Here is a 15,750-nt window from a genome sequence, read left to right as displayed (position 1 = left end):
ACCTTTCATCTCTGTGTTCTGTTCTACTCTTAGAGGCTTCCAGGATGAACACGTCACCCAAAGTCACTTTCTGTTGATTTGGCTCTTTTGATTTTTGGCAGTGTATTGAGAGGCTGTACCTCTTTGAAGAACTTTTGCACAAACACGCTAAAAAAGTAGTCATTTGAAGACTGAAAAAATCATTATGAATGTTGTCATAAATATTTGTTGTTGGGAAGAATTGCCACCATGTGTCTCTCATGGCAGGTGATTGTTCTCCCATGTACCCATTGAACACTAGCCACATCTAACCTTAAATCATGAGTGTTAAGCTCTGCTCTGGCACAACCATGACAGTTCAGGCATGGAAACACTGGAGTGTCTGGTGGCAGATGGGATGCTGAAGGGAGTCTGTGTGGCACTTTCCTCATCCCCTTTCTTAAGTCCAGAGAAGTAATTAATGGACTTCTATACACCCCACTTCCTGTTAGAGCTAGAAACCAATTTTAATGTCTCTCTTTTAATAATTGCTAAATCCACTGAAGAACCAGTTAAATAGAATTGGCCTGCTTTTCAGTGTTCTCGTATGGACTGTCTGAAAAGTTCTTTTAGAATGAGTCTCAAACATTTCATCATCAAGCCTCTGATTGAGAACCTTTAGCCAGCTCATTTGATGTCATTCAGTTTGGTTCATGTCTTTACACAGCTCACCCCTTGAGTGCATGTTTCTGTAAGCTTATGTTGTTTCTTTGGTCTATCTTTTGTTCATTTCCTTTTTAAAAGAGATCATAGCTTCATTTGTTTTCTAAGAAAATTGTCATGTACAAGTGCCTTTTTTATTCTAAGTTGCATCATTGGGAACCATCACTTTCTGCTTATTTTTTGTGCCTAATGATATTTTGGAGGAAGATAAATACTCAGACTCTTTCCTCAGCCCCTGAAACCATGAGTCTCTTCACAGGCCTTTCAGTTGGGAGTAGCTGCATTTCAGACTTCGGCTTTTTAAGTCTTCTCATTTGTGAAGTTTACCATCATCGTACCTTTCAATGCTTCTTGTCCTTAGAGTCTCAGATCTCGGTGTCTATTCCATCACCTCTGGGCTTTAATTTTTTGTTACTGCCATTATCTTTAAAAACTGTATCACTGTAGGAGCCCCAGAATGTTGTATCTAAATATTCTTTCCTGCTGGTTACCTCTGTTCTTTTAAATTATTAATCTTCCTTTGAAATTTCAGATGTCTTCCCACTTGGCTTCCCAAACTGACCTGGACCTTTATACTCAGTACTCTCTTGGGGTCTCGGAAAACTAAGTGATTGATTCAGATGAGCTGCTCTGATAGAACCTCATCATCATCTAAGTGAGGGTCACCTCCAGATGGGAATTGGTTTCTCTCTCTTCTTTTGCTTCAGTTGTCCTCTGAAAGTCGCTGTTTAGTTGAAAGTTACAGTGATATCTTGGGGAAGGAAAGAAGGGAGGTAGATGGAAGATCAACGTAGATCAGTTGACCCACATACAGAAAAGGGTCGGCGGCTGTCCCCTTGCAGCTGTGCGGCAGTGTGGAGCAAGGCGGGAGCAGGTGCGGGGTGCCGGCTGCACTCTGCTAAACTGGAAACGGCTTGCAGTGCCCCGGCTTTTTCTGTAACCACATTCTGCCTTTGGAAATAATCAAGTAACGCTTCTTTATCTTTTCGTTCTTTCCCACTTTTCCCACAGCCTGATTCCTCAGAGAGAAAGAAGGAAAAGGAATGCTTTGCAACAAATGCCCTTAATGGCATTATGGTACTCTCATTGCTCGGCTGCTTTTGCTCTCCCTTCTTTTTTTATTGTTGTTTATTGTTTTTTAATTTTTTGCAGAACTGAAACTTTTTCTGCTCTGCCTTTTCTCTCCTGTTTGTCTTTACTTTATGGTTGATATTGTACTGTCTTTTCCAAAGTATGTCATTAAAGAATTATACAAGTGTATACTTTTTAGCATGTCAATATTTTTATTATGTTGCCTTCCTTGTCTTTGATAACTACGTATGGGACACTTAAAAGCCTTCATGGTAAAATCCTTTTTTTTTTCCCCTGTAGTCCCTCCATTTCAAGGACTAAAACAGTCTTGCGTTAAGTAAAAACCTGTGACCAGAACTGAAGGAAGACTCTAGGAACAGAAAACTACAACAGGACTTTAGCACAATTTATTTGGGAAAAAAAAAAAAATTGCAAAAGCCTTAGCTGCTTTCCACCTAACAAGTTTATTCAATGAAGAAAATGTCCACTGGAATTTAAATAACTACATGAGCTTGGGTGCAAGTGAATGACTTGAAGAGGGCCCAACTCTCCTATAAAAATGTCTTGAACACAAAAAGCTGTTGTAAATTAGTCTCAGGTGTAAATATCAAAGCCCTCTGTTATCAGGAGAGCTGACTAGTCTGTGTGGTGCACGTATGTCCCTGTGATGGCAATCATTTTAGCTGCTGGCCTTCAGAAGAATTGAAGATCTGATGGAGGTTTTTTACTTATTTATTTGCTGTTCACCCTGTGTCAAAATTTATAAAGATAAAACAAGCATTACTGAAATGGTACTTTCTGTGATTTGATACTATTTGGTTTAATCATCTTCACTTTAATATTTGTAATACTGTTGTAATGTTAACTCTGTTAAGTACCCAAGCTGCTTGTCTTCCACCAAAGAGTGCTTTATTAACAAGAATCTGTGAAAACCACATTTAAAGACTGTTGCATGTTGTAATACAAAGTGGTACTTTGGTAACCTAAACCTATCAAGAGAATGTTAGTAGTAGCTTTAGAAGACTCAGGAAGAGAGACTAGCTTCAGAGTTGGAAAATTGTAAGTCGTTCTTTTCTGTGTCACTTTGAGTCTGAAGAATGTCAAGGCTGCCCACTATTTGGTTACCCAGTCGTACAAATTAAAATCATACTTCCACGCAGGAAAAACCCCCGCACTGTTGGTGTTTCCCCTGGAAACAGTGATCCCAAATAATGACGACTTTTTTAAAAAGTTATTTTGTTAGGGTTTTTCTCTGTAGCATTGTGAATTTTTGTTGTTGTTATGTTAATGGCCTCAGGCCTTTTGGTTTCACTCATGGTTATTTGCATCTAGATTTCCTTATTTGTAAATAAGAAACTCACTGTTGCCTTCGGTTAGGGAATACAACTAATAATAACTCTTTGCAGAGTGCCTTCTCCCCTCAATCCCACAGAAACACAACAGTCTGTAATGTAAAGCAATCACAAAACAATTTATTTGCTGCTAAAAAGAAACAGGGCCCAAATAAAAGAATATTTATAATCACCTTGGTTACTTCCATAAGTGAATGATTTAGTTATTGTTAACCAGTGTTTGGCTATCCTAGTTTCGAGAATGACGAGATATATTGAAAGGCAAAATGCCTTCACATTCTTTACCAGATGAATGCATCAGGTCAGTAGGCAATTCCATTTTTAAAAAGCTGCCTTTTTAATATAGTTACAAAGAATAATGAGTGGTTGGAATAAGCAGATTAAAGTCTGTTTAATGTAAAAAGTAATTAGAAGACTGTGGATCTCTTATGGTATCTACTGTCTTGGAGTAAATTAGAAGTTTGCCTAGTTTTGAGGGGAGATGGAAGATGCCATTGTTTTGATCAAACAAGCAGCTCCTCCTCATTGGGCACCATGTGGTAGGCTGTGCCAGGTTCTAAACATCAGGACCAGACCTCAGAAAAATGGTGGTGTTCTATCCCTGAAAGTTCATAAATACAAAGACCCACTTAGCTGAGGAAAGACAGCTCTTGATGAAGCTTTGAGTGGGAAAAGAAACCTTCTGTTGGCTGTGTTGTTCTGGGAGATACTAAATAATCAAGCTGTGCCCAGGTATAAAACACTGAATTCTCAGGGCAACCCTTCTTCCCTTTATACCTTTAAAGGCCATTTCCTACATAACTGATCCCAGCAGTTATGAAAAGCAAACTTCCATCTGAACCGTTCTTGCTGATCGGAACAAGTAAATGCTGTCTCCCTCACAGTGGATAAGCCATCTTATGTTTTGGCCAAGAGTGAAAAATTTGGGCTTCAATGTACTTTTTGTTTTACAAATTGCCTTTTTGTGTGGCTGCTCAAGTTTTCCAGCTAGAGTTGCTATCACTGTGGTTCTTTCTAAAAATCCTTGTTTTTGACAGGCTCACTGAAAGTAGTCGTAGCAAACTAGTGATTTGTTAAGAAACATTCCTTGGAACACACAACTTGGGATAGTGCTTCAGATGGATGGTATAGCACGTTGTTAAGGGGGATATTGAGAATCTTGGAAGTCTCTGGGTCTGACTGATGGAAAGTTCTTCCTGCTGTGAATAAAAGACTCTTCCTCCTGTCCCCAGCTGAAACTTCAGCACACCCAAGAATCTTCTCAGAATCTCATTTTTAATTTGTTGTATAAGATCTTGGTATGGAATATGAAATATGGCATGTCAGATATGGAGAGATTTCTTTAACTTGAAAGCCTTAAACAGCTTTGAAAATACACCAAGAGAGTTTCCATTGGGATAAAAATTAGAAATGAGTATTTTTAGGTGCCCTTGAAGCTTTCTGGGGACTCAAATCATCAACAGTCAGGGACAGCCCAAAAGATGAGTGTCTGCCAAACTGGATACCTAGATGTGTGAACAGACTTCCATTTTGTAATCCTAAAGAAAAACTAGAAATCCCTCTAACCTGTGAATGAAGAGGGATAGATCCTGAGCAGTGCCTCAATAAAACAAGTAGCCTTACTTGTCAAAATGTAGCTGCATCTTGTGGCACACTGCTCTTCTGGTCTCCAGAATTTTTCTGTTCTAAACTTGATTCTCTTAGCCTGTCCCCCACCCGCTTGCTTCCCTACCCTCTTCCACCTCTCACAGGGGTGATTTCTACCTCTTGGGCCCAGACAAGATCTAAAAGAGTTCCCAGGTGTTCTCATGAGGTGATGTGTCTGCCCTTGGAGTGTGAGATGCTTCGGTGAGCTGTTCGGACCATCAGGCGTTCTGGGCCGCGTTATGCAAAGAGCTCCGGGAGCCTTTCCTTTGCTTGACAAATGAGCGCTGCGCTCCTTGGATGTCTGTCAGAAAGTAGCATAGTTGCTTCTCTTCATACATTTTTTAAACTAGTAATTGCATTTTGGAAAGCAAAAGCAACCTTAAAAGTCTGTTTTAATTCTGCAATAGTTTTCTCCCCTCGAAACTGTTCTGTGAGTCTAGCTGCTGCTCTTTCTTTTCTCCTAAATCTGAGTATTCTCCATGTCCCTATGCGGAAATACTACAGATGTGTTTAATCAACTGGACAGTCCACCTGTACTGTGTAGGAAATTACCTCCTTAGTTGCCCAGTAGAATTAACTGTCAGCACATATGTTCATCTGATTATATTACTGCATTTTTATATCAATGATTTGCAGATTTTTATCTAACCTGCACTCATGTATAGATTATTAAAAGTTTTAAAATGTAACTGATTAATCAATATTTGATCAATCATTGTCTTGATTTTTTTAAGTAAAATGTATATTTCTAATCATATTTTATAAAGCTGAGAGAACTGGTTGAATGAATGTTTATTTTCCTGAAGGTATTTTTAAGATAAAGCTTCATAATGGCCTGTAAACTTTGCATATCTATGTAGTTTGATACATATTGTCATATTTGTGTATTGTAACCGGTTTTATACAAAATGTTGAATAATGGAAGTTGTATAATTATAATCGTATCATTAAAAGTATTAACCAAAGAGCCTTTTGAATTTTTTACTCACTTATCATTCTGAATCATGGTAAGCTGTGGTTAAAGTGTAAAGTGGATATAACCCTCTGCAGTATTAGTTTGCTAGGATGTGGTCTGGGCAGCTTAACAGAAATTTACTTTGTTACAGTTCTAGAGGTTAGAAATCCCAGGGTCAGGGTGTTGTTAGCTGGGTGGTTTCTCTTCCTCTCTTCTGATGCCTCTCTCGGTGTCCTCTAATCCCTGGTGCCCCTCTGTCTGTCCCCCATTTCTTATCATATGAATCAGGTTGGATTAGGGTCTGTCTTAATGGCCTCATTTTAACTTCATTACCTCTCTAAAGGCACTGTCCCCAGATACAGTTCCATTCTGAGGTATTGGTGGAAGGACTTCAACTTAAGAATTTGGGGGGTATACTGTTTAGTCTGTAATATCTTCCTCAGGATAGGACAGTAAGCAAGTGAGGGGGCTCCTGATATGAACTCACTCTACAGATACCCACTAACCAGCTCAGGCATGTAAAGGTTTGACCCTTGTGAAAATTGCTAAGGAAAAGACACTTGTAAGTCAGACCCTTGGAGCCTCATGGGTCACACACTGTAGCCCCTTCATTTTACCTGCCAAGGTCCAGATTAAAGTGCTAAGTAAAGGCAGGACCAGTGCTGGAGCACTTCATATCCCAGTGTATAACCAACGACGCCATCCACAGCTAATTACCTGCCTTCCCTCTTGGTCTCTTGCAGGGCAGAATCCTAAAAAACCTAATTGCCTGCATCATCATGCAGGGGTTATGTCTAGGATGTAGGAACCTGTCCTGTTAAGCGGTGCTGTCCAGTTCCCCAAGAACTTAGCTTTGATTTGTTCTAGGATATGAGTTTTCAAAGTACAAAGTCAAGGGACTGGTCTTCTCATCCAAACTCCTGCACACCACTGCCCTCAAAGAGCAGTTTGTAGGCTTTGCCGCGCCTGCCTGCTTCTCCATGGTTTACCCTGAGTTGCGTGCCCTCCTGCTGACCCACTGGAGCTCAGGTGGCATTGGCCAAGCAGCTCAAGATATGTGAGCGTGAAGGGGGCAGGCTTGGCAGTCGGGCTCTGAGGCTTGGCCCTGGATGGAACTAGAGGACGTGCCTGCTTCTCTTGGGAGCAGCTGTGTCTTCCAGGGCTATGCAGTGTGAGCACCCAGCCTCTGAGACCCTAGCCCTGTAGATTCTTGCTTGCTTTCTCTGTTGTTGACCACTGTCCAGTTTTCATTTACCACATGGACAATTCACTAAACACCTCTACTTCTGTTCCATAAATAAAACGGGAATAAGAGAATTTTCACTTTAACAATTATAATGAGAATTAAGTGGGATAATACATGGGACATGCTTCAAATGGCATTTGGCACCTAGCTTTCAATAACTTCCCTGATGGCTCAAACAGTAAAGCGTCTGCCTGCAATGCGGCAGACCCGGGTTCAATCCCTTGGTTGGGAAGATCCTCTGGAGAGGGAAATGGCAGCCCACTCCAGTATTCTTGCCTGGAAAATTCCATGGACTAAGGAGCCTGGTAGGCTACGGTCCATGGGGTCGCTAAGACTCAGACATGACTGAGCGACTTCACTTCACTTTCACTTTCAATAACTTAATTTTTATTGTGAGTCAGCTCTTCACATCAGGTGGCCAAAGTCTTGGACCTTCAGCTTCAGCATCAGTCCTTCCAATGAATATTCAGGATTGCTTTCCTTTAGGATTCAATAAATTAATTTTTATACATTTAAGATAATTTTCTCTTAATTAGGTAAAGACCAGTTTTTGATAGCAGATGATCGTCTCTCAGTTTCTGCTATTTTTGGTCCCTGCAGCATAATTCCATACAAGTATAAAAAAAGTTTTTTAAGAGGCCAGACAATTTGACTTCTGAAGGGAGAAATTCACGCACTGAACTCTCTTGAGAGTGATCAAGGCAGAGTGCTGAAATGATTTAGTAGAGAAGGCCCCCTCATTGAAATAGCACGTTGGTACGGAGAGGGCAGTCAGCAATGTGCATTCTGAAATAAGCTGTACCATTTATTCTGTGGATCCTTTATCTGCCTCCTGGCTCTCACTTCGTTCATCCATAAAACTGGACTAGTAAGTGCATGGTGTTTGGATTAAAAAAGACCAAATTACGTGATTGTGCCTTAGTATGGGGCCTGGTGCCAGTGTGGAGCATAATATCCACCATTGCTTTCTTTTCCTCCACTTTTGGGTCTTAAACGCAGCTGGGGGTACATTGAGAGGCGGTGTAGTGGGAGGAATTCTCCACAAACTTCTCTGTAGAATGCCACGACTTAAGTAACCATTCTCCCCATTGTTGCGCATGTAGGTAGTTTCCAGCTTTTTACTGGTTTACCGCTGCATGAATATTCTCATATGTAAATTCTTCCTGGGTGGTGCTGCTGATTTCCTTAGGTTAAATTCTTTTAAAAGGCATTTCTAGGTCAGGGACATGCAAAATCTTAAAGCTTTTGATGTACACTGCATCAAAAAGCGGCTTGGTTAATAGGAGTTCAGAGCATGGACTCTGGACCCAGACTGGGTGTAAACCTTTGCTCTGCCGCTTACTAGCTGTGTGATTTGGGCCAGAATGACAATATCTAATACAGTTGTTTGAGGATTTAATATTTGTTAATTACTTAGAACAAGCACCTGGTACATACTAAGAGCCATATATATTGTGTTTAATTAAAAAATTAGAATCTTGCCTTAATGCTTTTCAAAAGAACGGTCCCACATACAGTCCTCTGCACTCCCTGAGCACCACACTGGCAGCTGCGTGTCACTGCTGAGCTGGCCAACTGGACAGCCCTGACCCCATGGGGCTGTGCCGTGGCTTGCAGTCGCCATCCCTCCCTGCTATACTTAGTCCAGTCTTTGAGCTGCCCCGTTATTGAGATTTGGGGCATTTTGTCTTCTAAGTGGTTAGCATAATATACTCCTTTATTATATATAGTCTCACCATCTTCTCGCTTACTGGAGGAGCATATGGACTCTGGGAAACCCTTTCAGATTCCTCTCAGTAGATCACCCCAGCTCCCTCGATGGGGAACCTGGCCCTGTCCACGTGGAACGGAAATCCCTCCACCCTGCCCCTGAAGCACATCTGGTCTCTGCCTTTTCTCAACTGTGTCTCATTTCTTTGCTAGCAAGTCTGCATGGCTTTGACATGCTTCTGGATGACAGGTGTTCTATCCACACTGAGATGCCCAGGTAAGGAGGCCTCCTGCAGGGCGGGACCCTGGCTACGGCCCCTCTGATTCTTATATCATCAGTTTAAATGAGGAGAGGCTTTGGGTGGGAATAGGAAGAAAGGGGAAGGCAGTAGGGTTGTGCATTTTTTTACTTTGAGAAAGGCAGTGGTACTCATGGTGGGTTTGCTTCTCCATGTAAAACAAGATGACTTTTCAGGCAGACAATTCTTCCTTGTATAGAACTCCAGAGAATGCAGCCAGTCTGGCATTCCTTGCAAACCTCCCCCACCTGCCCCTCCTACTAAATGCCAGTAGTGTTCCCACCCACTGGGTAAGCCAACCCCCCGCCCCTCCCAATAGGCATTTTCAGCCACTTTCAGGAGGCTGTGCCGCCCCCAGTTGGGAACTGCTGATTAGGTTCAAACACAGCTTCACTGGGTGATGTCACGGAAACAGCAGTAGACTGTGAAGTGAATATTGTGCTCTCACCTTGTTTTACTCTGGTCCAAGCCCCAGCTGGCAGAGGAAGGGCACGAAGGAAAGCTTTCATTAATATAGGAGGCAGCGGGGGCTAACCCTGAGAATAAGGCTCATTCTCATGAAAGTGGGGGACTCAGACTTTAGGCCGGCCTTCCTGCCTGGCCCTGGCTTATCAGTGTAGCAGCCACAGGGAGGTTGCCCATCCTGTGTTCTCCGTCCCTAAGCGTGAGGGGTCTGTTGTGACAGAGCTAGAGAGGATCCCCAAGGATCCTGGAGTACACTGGAGTAGCCTAGGCAGACCAGTGATTGGCATATCCTCGAATAGCAGTTGAGTATTCATTCAGCTTTGGCAGACAGGAGTGGGGACCGGGACATGATGACTGGTGGCCACCCAAGCTCACTCCTGCCTTTTAGAGTGTTTCTGTCTGGCCAACCCCATATTTGTCCACTTTTTTTTTTTTTTTTTTGGGTCCACTTTTAAATAGCATGAAACTTGGGGTCTTTTCTCCAGCCAGCAAATTAAACCAGTCCCTGTAGTATCCAGTAACCCCCTAAGACAGGTTCTGGTTTGTAAATACAACTCCGTCTGTCTCCCCCCCTTTTCTAGTGATGGTTGGATGTCCCGGGCTGTGACCTTCCTAGACCGACTTTTAATCTGGCTCGGGATCCGCAGGGACTAGATCTCCAGAGGTCTCCCCTGGACAGCACAGCGCTTACCATCGGAAATTTTCTCAAGATGCAATTTAAACCCGTTTCCTCAGGCCCATGCCTCAGCCTCGTAGCATAGGAGTTTCTGCCTCATTCTTCCCCTGGGTATTGAGATCTCAGCCCAAAGCCAGAGCTGGGACTTCTGTAGGCTGCTTGGATGACTGGGTTGGGAGCAGGTCCAGGCTGGCACCCCCTCTGTGGTAGTGGTACAATTCCAAGTAGATAGCATTCTTTGAGCTTTCTTACATTAGACTCCTTGTGACTATCTGATGGGAGTGGATTCCTCTGTCTCCTTCAAACACAAGATTTTGAAGACTTCGTAGACAATCCCTCCATAGCATCACTGGCTGAGTGTCATCCAACCCCAGGGGTGCCAGTCACACAGGTGCACTGGAGGGTGCCCCCAGATGTGTGCCCTGAAGAAGCCTGTTCTCCAGTCATTCTGAGCCCTGTTCTGAGCCTTGGGGATCCTCGGTGAAAATCCCTGAAGGAGGTCTTTCTAACCTAGTCACAGGACCCTGGGTCTGCACTTTCTTTGCTGGGCCACCTGGCCTCTGCATTTCTCCAGCTTCCTTTCTCCCAAGCATGCTACCCCTCTCACTGAATGTTTCTTTGGCTCCCCCTCTCACTTACACTCTCACTTTCCCTTCTCACCAGAACACTCTCCTGATCATTTTGCACTGCCAAGAATGTAGGACTTACCTCAGGCATATTGTTTTCCTCTCTGTTGCTCTGATGCTGCTCTCCTATCTGAGGGGGTGGGTGAAGTGCAGACCAGAGCCACCGACACATCTATGCAGGTCGTTCATCAAGGTGAGTGAGGTCCCTTGGGGCTGGGTTGTGTACACCCCGACTGGAGGTATCCTTGGTGCCTCTGGCAGGGTGGCTATTCTGGAGAAAATACTCTTCCTCTTTTTTAAGAACTCTCAGAAACCCCTGAGGGACTTATGTGTAAGTTCAGTTCAGTCGCTCAGTCATGTCTGACTCTTTGTGACCCCATGGACAGCAGCACACCAGGCCTCCCTGTCCTTCACCATTTCCGGGAGCCTGCTCAAACTCGTGTCCATCAAGTCAGTGATGCCATCCAACCATCTCATCCTCTGTCGTCCCCTTCTCCTTTTGCCTTCTATCTTTCCTACCATCAGAGTCTTTTCCAATGAGTTAGTTCTTATATCAGGTGGCCAAAGTATTGGAACTTCAGATTCAGCACCAGTCCCTCCAATGAATATTCAAGACTGATTTCCTTTAGGATGGACTGATTTGATCTCCTTGCTGTCCAAGGGATTCTCAAGAGTCTTCTCCAACACCATAGTTCAAAAGCATCAATTCTTTGACATTCAGCCTTCTTTATGGTCCAACTCTCATATGCATTACATAACTTCTGGAAAAAACCATAGCTTTGACCATACGGAGCTTTGTCGGCAAAGTAATGTCTCTGCTTTTTAATATGCTAAGTTTGTCATAGCTTTTCTTCCAAGGAGTCTTTTATTTTTGTGGCTGCAGTCACCATCTGCAGTGACTTTGGAGCCCAGGAAAATAAAGTCTGTCACTGTGTCCATTGTTTCCCCATCTATTTGCCATGAAGTGATGGGACCAGATGCCATGATCTTAGTTTTTTGAGTGTTGAGTTTTAAGCTAGCTTTCTCACTCTCCTCTTTAATTTTCATCAAGAGGCTCTTGAGTTCCTCTTCGCTTTCTGCCATAAGTGGGGTGTCATCTGCATATCTGAGGTTACTGATATTTCTCCCTGCAATCTTGATTCCAGCCCAGCACTTCTCATGATGTACTCTGCATGGTAAGTTAAATAAGCAAGGTGACAATGTACAGCCTTGACATACTCCTTTCCCAGTTTGAAACCACTCCATTGTTCCATGTCCGGTTCTAACTACTGCTTCTTGACCTGCATACAGGTTTCTCAGAGGCAGGTCAGGTGGTCTGGTATTCCCATCTCTTTAAGAATTTTCCACAGTTTGTTGTGATCCATACAGTCAAAGGCTTTAGCGTATTCAATGAAGCAGATGTTTTTCTGGATTTCCCTTGCTTTTCCTATGATCTAGTGGATATTGGCAGTTTGATCTCTGGTTCCCCTGCCTTCTCTAAATCCAGCTTTCATGTACTGTTGAAGCCTGGCTTAGAGAATTTTGAGCATTACTTTGCTAGCATGTGAGATGACTGCAATTATGCAGTAGTTCCCTGGTGTATCAGATGGTAAAGCGTCTGCCTACAATGTGGGAGACACGGGTTTAATCCCTGGGTTGGGAAGATCCCCTGGAAAAGGAAATGGCACCCCACTCCAGTACTCTTGCCTGGAAAATCCCATGGACAGAGGAGCCTAGTAGGCTACAGTCCATGGGGTCGCAAAGAGTTGGACACAACTGAGCGACTTCACTTTCACTTTGAACATTCTTTGGCGTTGCCTTTCTTTGGGATTGGAATGAAAGCTGACCTTTTCCTATGTGTAAGTTGATGCCACTTTATTCTCATGACAGGTGTTCCCCAACGATGCTCCCAAGTCAGCCTTCTGAAATGGGGCCACATTTTTGCAAAGAAACAAGGCAGTTGGTGCTTTCCCCACACTATGGGGCCAGCTTCACCTGTGGTGAAGCTGTGATAGTTTAGAGAGCGTTTGTGGTTTGGTTGGGGAAAGTCCTACTGCCTTGGGTCCTGGGAAACCTAAGGCCAAGGAAAAGGCTCTCCCAGAGCAACAGGAGATGGGCAGAGGTGGCCTGGGCAGAGGCTCCTGGAAAGCTTCGGACTTTAGGTTTCATGAGGCCCCTGGGAGAGCCAAGCTTCTGCCTGTCTCCACCAGCACCTTGCCAGCAGCCTTGAACCTAGTCTCGTGCCCTCCCAAGACTTGCCATCACCACCTGTGCAGGAGACCTATTAAAGCTTTCTACATGTGTACTAAGTCGCTTCAGTCATGTCCAACCCTTTGCGACCCTATGGACTATAGCCCACCAGACTCTTCTGTCCATGGGATTCTCCAAGCAAGAATACTAGAGTGGGTTGCCATGCCCTCCTCCAGGGGATCTTCCCGACTCAGGGATCGAACCCACGTCTCTTACATCTCCTGCACTGGCAGACAGGTTCTTTACCCCTAGCACCACCTGGGAAGCCCCAAAGCTTTCTAAGAGTTCTTCAGATGTTTTTAGGAGAATGTGTCACAGTGTGGCATTGCCATGGGTACCACCTCACCCCAGGGAGTAGCTAAACACAGAGCACACCCCATGCGGTCCTTTGGCTCCCACAGAGGCACACGTATCTTCTGGCCTTTCCTGACCCTCTCTCTACAGCTTTGCCCAAAGGACTAGTAACATTAACTAGAAATTTCAGGGGTGTGTAGAAAGAACACAGCTTGGGGACTGAATCTTCTTTCTCCTTCATCTTTTCATCCCATTCCGCCCAAATACTAGTTAGGGAGCATGGAAGATGGATGTCTCTTCCTGTTCCCTGACAAGTCATGAGACAATTATAAGACAGCACACAGCAGTTACTCAAGAAATGCTCATTTCCTCAAGTTACCCAGGTTCTGCAATAAAGGTAGAGGAGGACCCTTCAGACTTAAAGGACATTCAGGTAAAGGGCAGAGCCGTATCGCTAAGGATTGCCTCTTTGGGCAGTGCTTCCTCTAAGTGAGGATAGTACTCCTTTCAGAAGGAGGGCAGGCTGTGATTGGCAGGGTCACATGGACAGCCTCCTGGGCAAACAGGTTCCTTGACTTAGGTGGTGGTTACAATAAAGTTTTGCACTTTTGTGTTGTATTTAACAATAAAGATTTCTTTTCAATAACTTGCTTTCTTCCTTTCTCACTCGCTTTACTACACAAATACTAAGAGCCTCCACCCCTGGGACATGCTGTGGGCAGTGTCGCTGGCTGCCCGAGCACCTCACTTCAGGCCAGAGTCGGGAGGATGTGGAGGTGAGGCGGCAGGACCCTGGAAGGCGTTCACAGAATGTGATCCCCACGGCCCTGTCTTCCCCGGGTGCCGAGGACAACAGCAGCAGAGTGAAAGTGGGCACATTTTTTCCCTCGAAGTGAACCTCTGCTTGTCCTGCTGGACTCATGCTCTGGTCTCCCCGCCCTCTGTTGGCAGCGTCTCTCTCTCCTGGGTAAGTTAGTAGGTGGCAGTCCTGTTTTCCCTTCAAGGGCTGACCTTTCCCAGCATCTGAGGCCTGGATCCTGCTCTTCCCTAGAACTTGCCAACACCACACATGGTGTGGTTTAAAGGAGAAGCAATGCCGTCATCCATGAAACACCTAATGCCCTGGGCTGGCATGGAGGAGCCAGGGAATACGGGAGGACAGAGCCTCCACTAGAACCCAGCACTAGAAAATGGAGTGCCTGCTACGGCTTCTGTGAGGGGCCAGCCTTGCATGAGATGAAAATGTCAACTGTTCATCAGTAACACTGGGCTAAAGATATATTTTCAAAGTAGCCTGGCTAGATGTTCAGACCATCCAGCACCAGGTTCCCGGCCAGCAGCAGCTTCTGCAGTGACTCCGCTTCTTCCTAGATGCTCAGGTTTTCATCTGGTCAAAGCAGGGACCAAACCCTCATCCAGCTCACACCTCTTTATTGATGAGCCTCTCCTCGCTGCAGGTCCTGGGACCAGCTCATCTCTAATTCCCGCTCTGGCAGCCTGAGCCCCTGAAGTGAGCTCCTGGGTCAGAAAGCTCGGGGCTGGCACACCTGCCTTGGGAATTCAAATATGCTTGACCTCACTTTCTAAAAGGGTTTGTTAGACTCACAAGTTTTCTTAGCTGGGGTTAATTTGCTTAGTATTAAAGTTAGCAGCCAGAAACGGGTCCCACCTCATGACAACATGTCTATACCAAATCACCTCAAAGGAGTTGTGCAGGGGAACTCCTGTGGAAGGCCTTGCCTTGTGTACAGGTCCAAACTCAATCCTGCCTCCTGAGTTTCCCTACATCACATTATGTATTCCTCCTGCCCTGTGCTCCTGCCCTGTCTTCTCTGAGGCTGGACTGTGGACAATCCTGTGACAAAAGCCTGACATTCATCTGACCCACCAAATTGGTGAGAGGTAGGCCTGGTGAGCAAATGAAGACCTCTGCAGGACCAGAACCCATCCCCTATCCCCTCACCAGACTTTCTGACCATGAGATCTGAGACTGCTCCATGGTACAGGAATTCTCAGTCTCTCTGGGAAGGATGCAGTGTTTGCATATACAACATGAAATCTAGCACAAGGGGCTTTGCAAGTGTTACTCATGACACTAAAGGGAATAAGGGAATTTTGAAAGGGATCTCTGTTTTGCCAATCTTCAAAGCCAAGGCAAGGCAGAATGACTTAACGTGACAGCTCAAGCCTGCTGAGTAGTGACACACGGCACCAGCTCTCGGCTGAACATGACATTTACTCTCACAAGACTTCTTAACTCAGATTAGGTACTCACACTCACTGTCTTTTTCTGGGGAGGGGGAAGAAAATGATGACCTTAATACTCAGATTAATAACAAGAATCCAAAAGTAGGCTGTCAACCACAGTGGCTTAATGTGACTAAGGGTTCAGCTCTGATTATTCAACAAAATGTGAAATGACTCCACTGTGGTCTTTCCCCATGTTCTTCCTGCTTGACCTGGGTGTCACCAAAAGGATTCAACTCTCTATACACAAAG

General features: G+C 44.5%; 1 protein-coding gene across 19 annotated transcripts in view; it reads left to right on the top strand.

Annotated features, from left to right (window-relative positions):
- CDC14B (cell division cycle 14B) overlaps positions 1 to 11,153 on the top strand; it is a 133,477-nt gene extending 122,324 nt beyond the window's left edge. For 7 of the 19 annotated variants that reach the window (XM_025282034.3, XM_025282039.3, XM_025282041.3 and 4 more), the window contains one exon: positions 2,053 to 5,716. In XM_025282034.3, the coding sequence (XP_025137819.1) occupies positions 2,053 to 2,089 (37 nt within the window). In that variant the 3' untranslated portion in view covers positions 2,090 to 5,716. Of the gene's footprint in view, positions 1 to 1,692; positions 5,717 to 8,875; positions 8,940 to 10,007 lie in introns of those variants that run through there. The other 12 variants (XM_044940269.2, XM_044940268.2, XM_044940270.2 and 9 more) reach the window with 7 other exon arrangements.
- The last annotated feature ends 4,597 nt before the right edge of the window (positions 11,154 to 15,750 follow it).

Source organism: Bubalus bubalis, chromosome 3 (genome assembly GCF_019923935.1).
Source record: "Bubalus bubalis isolate 160015118507 breed Murrah chromosome 3, NDDB_SH_1, whole genome shotgun sequence".
NCBI lineage: Eukaryota > Metazoa > Chordata > Mammalia > Artiodactyla > Bovidae > Bubalus > Bubalus bubalis.
This window is presented reverse-complemented; position numbering and strand designations above follow the sequence as displayed.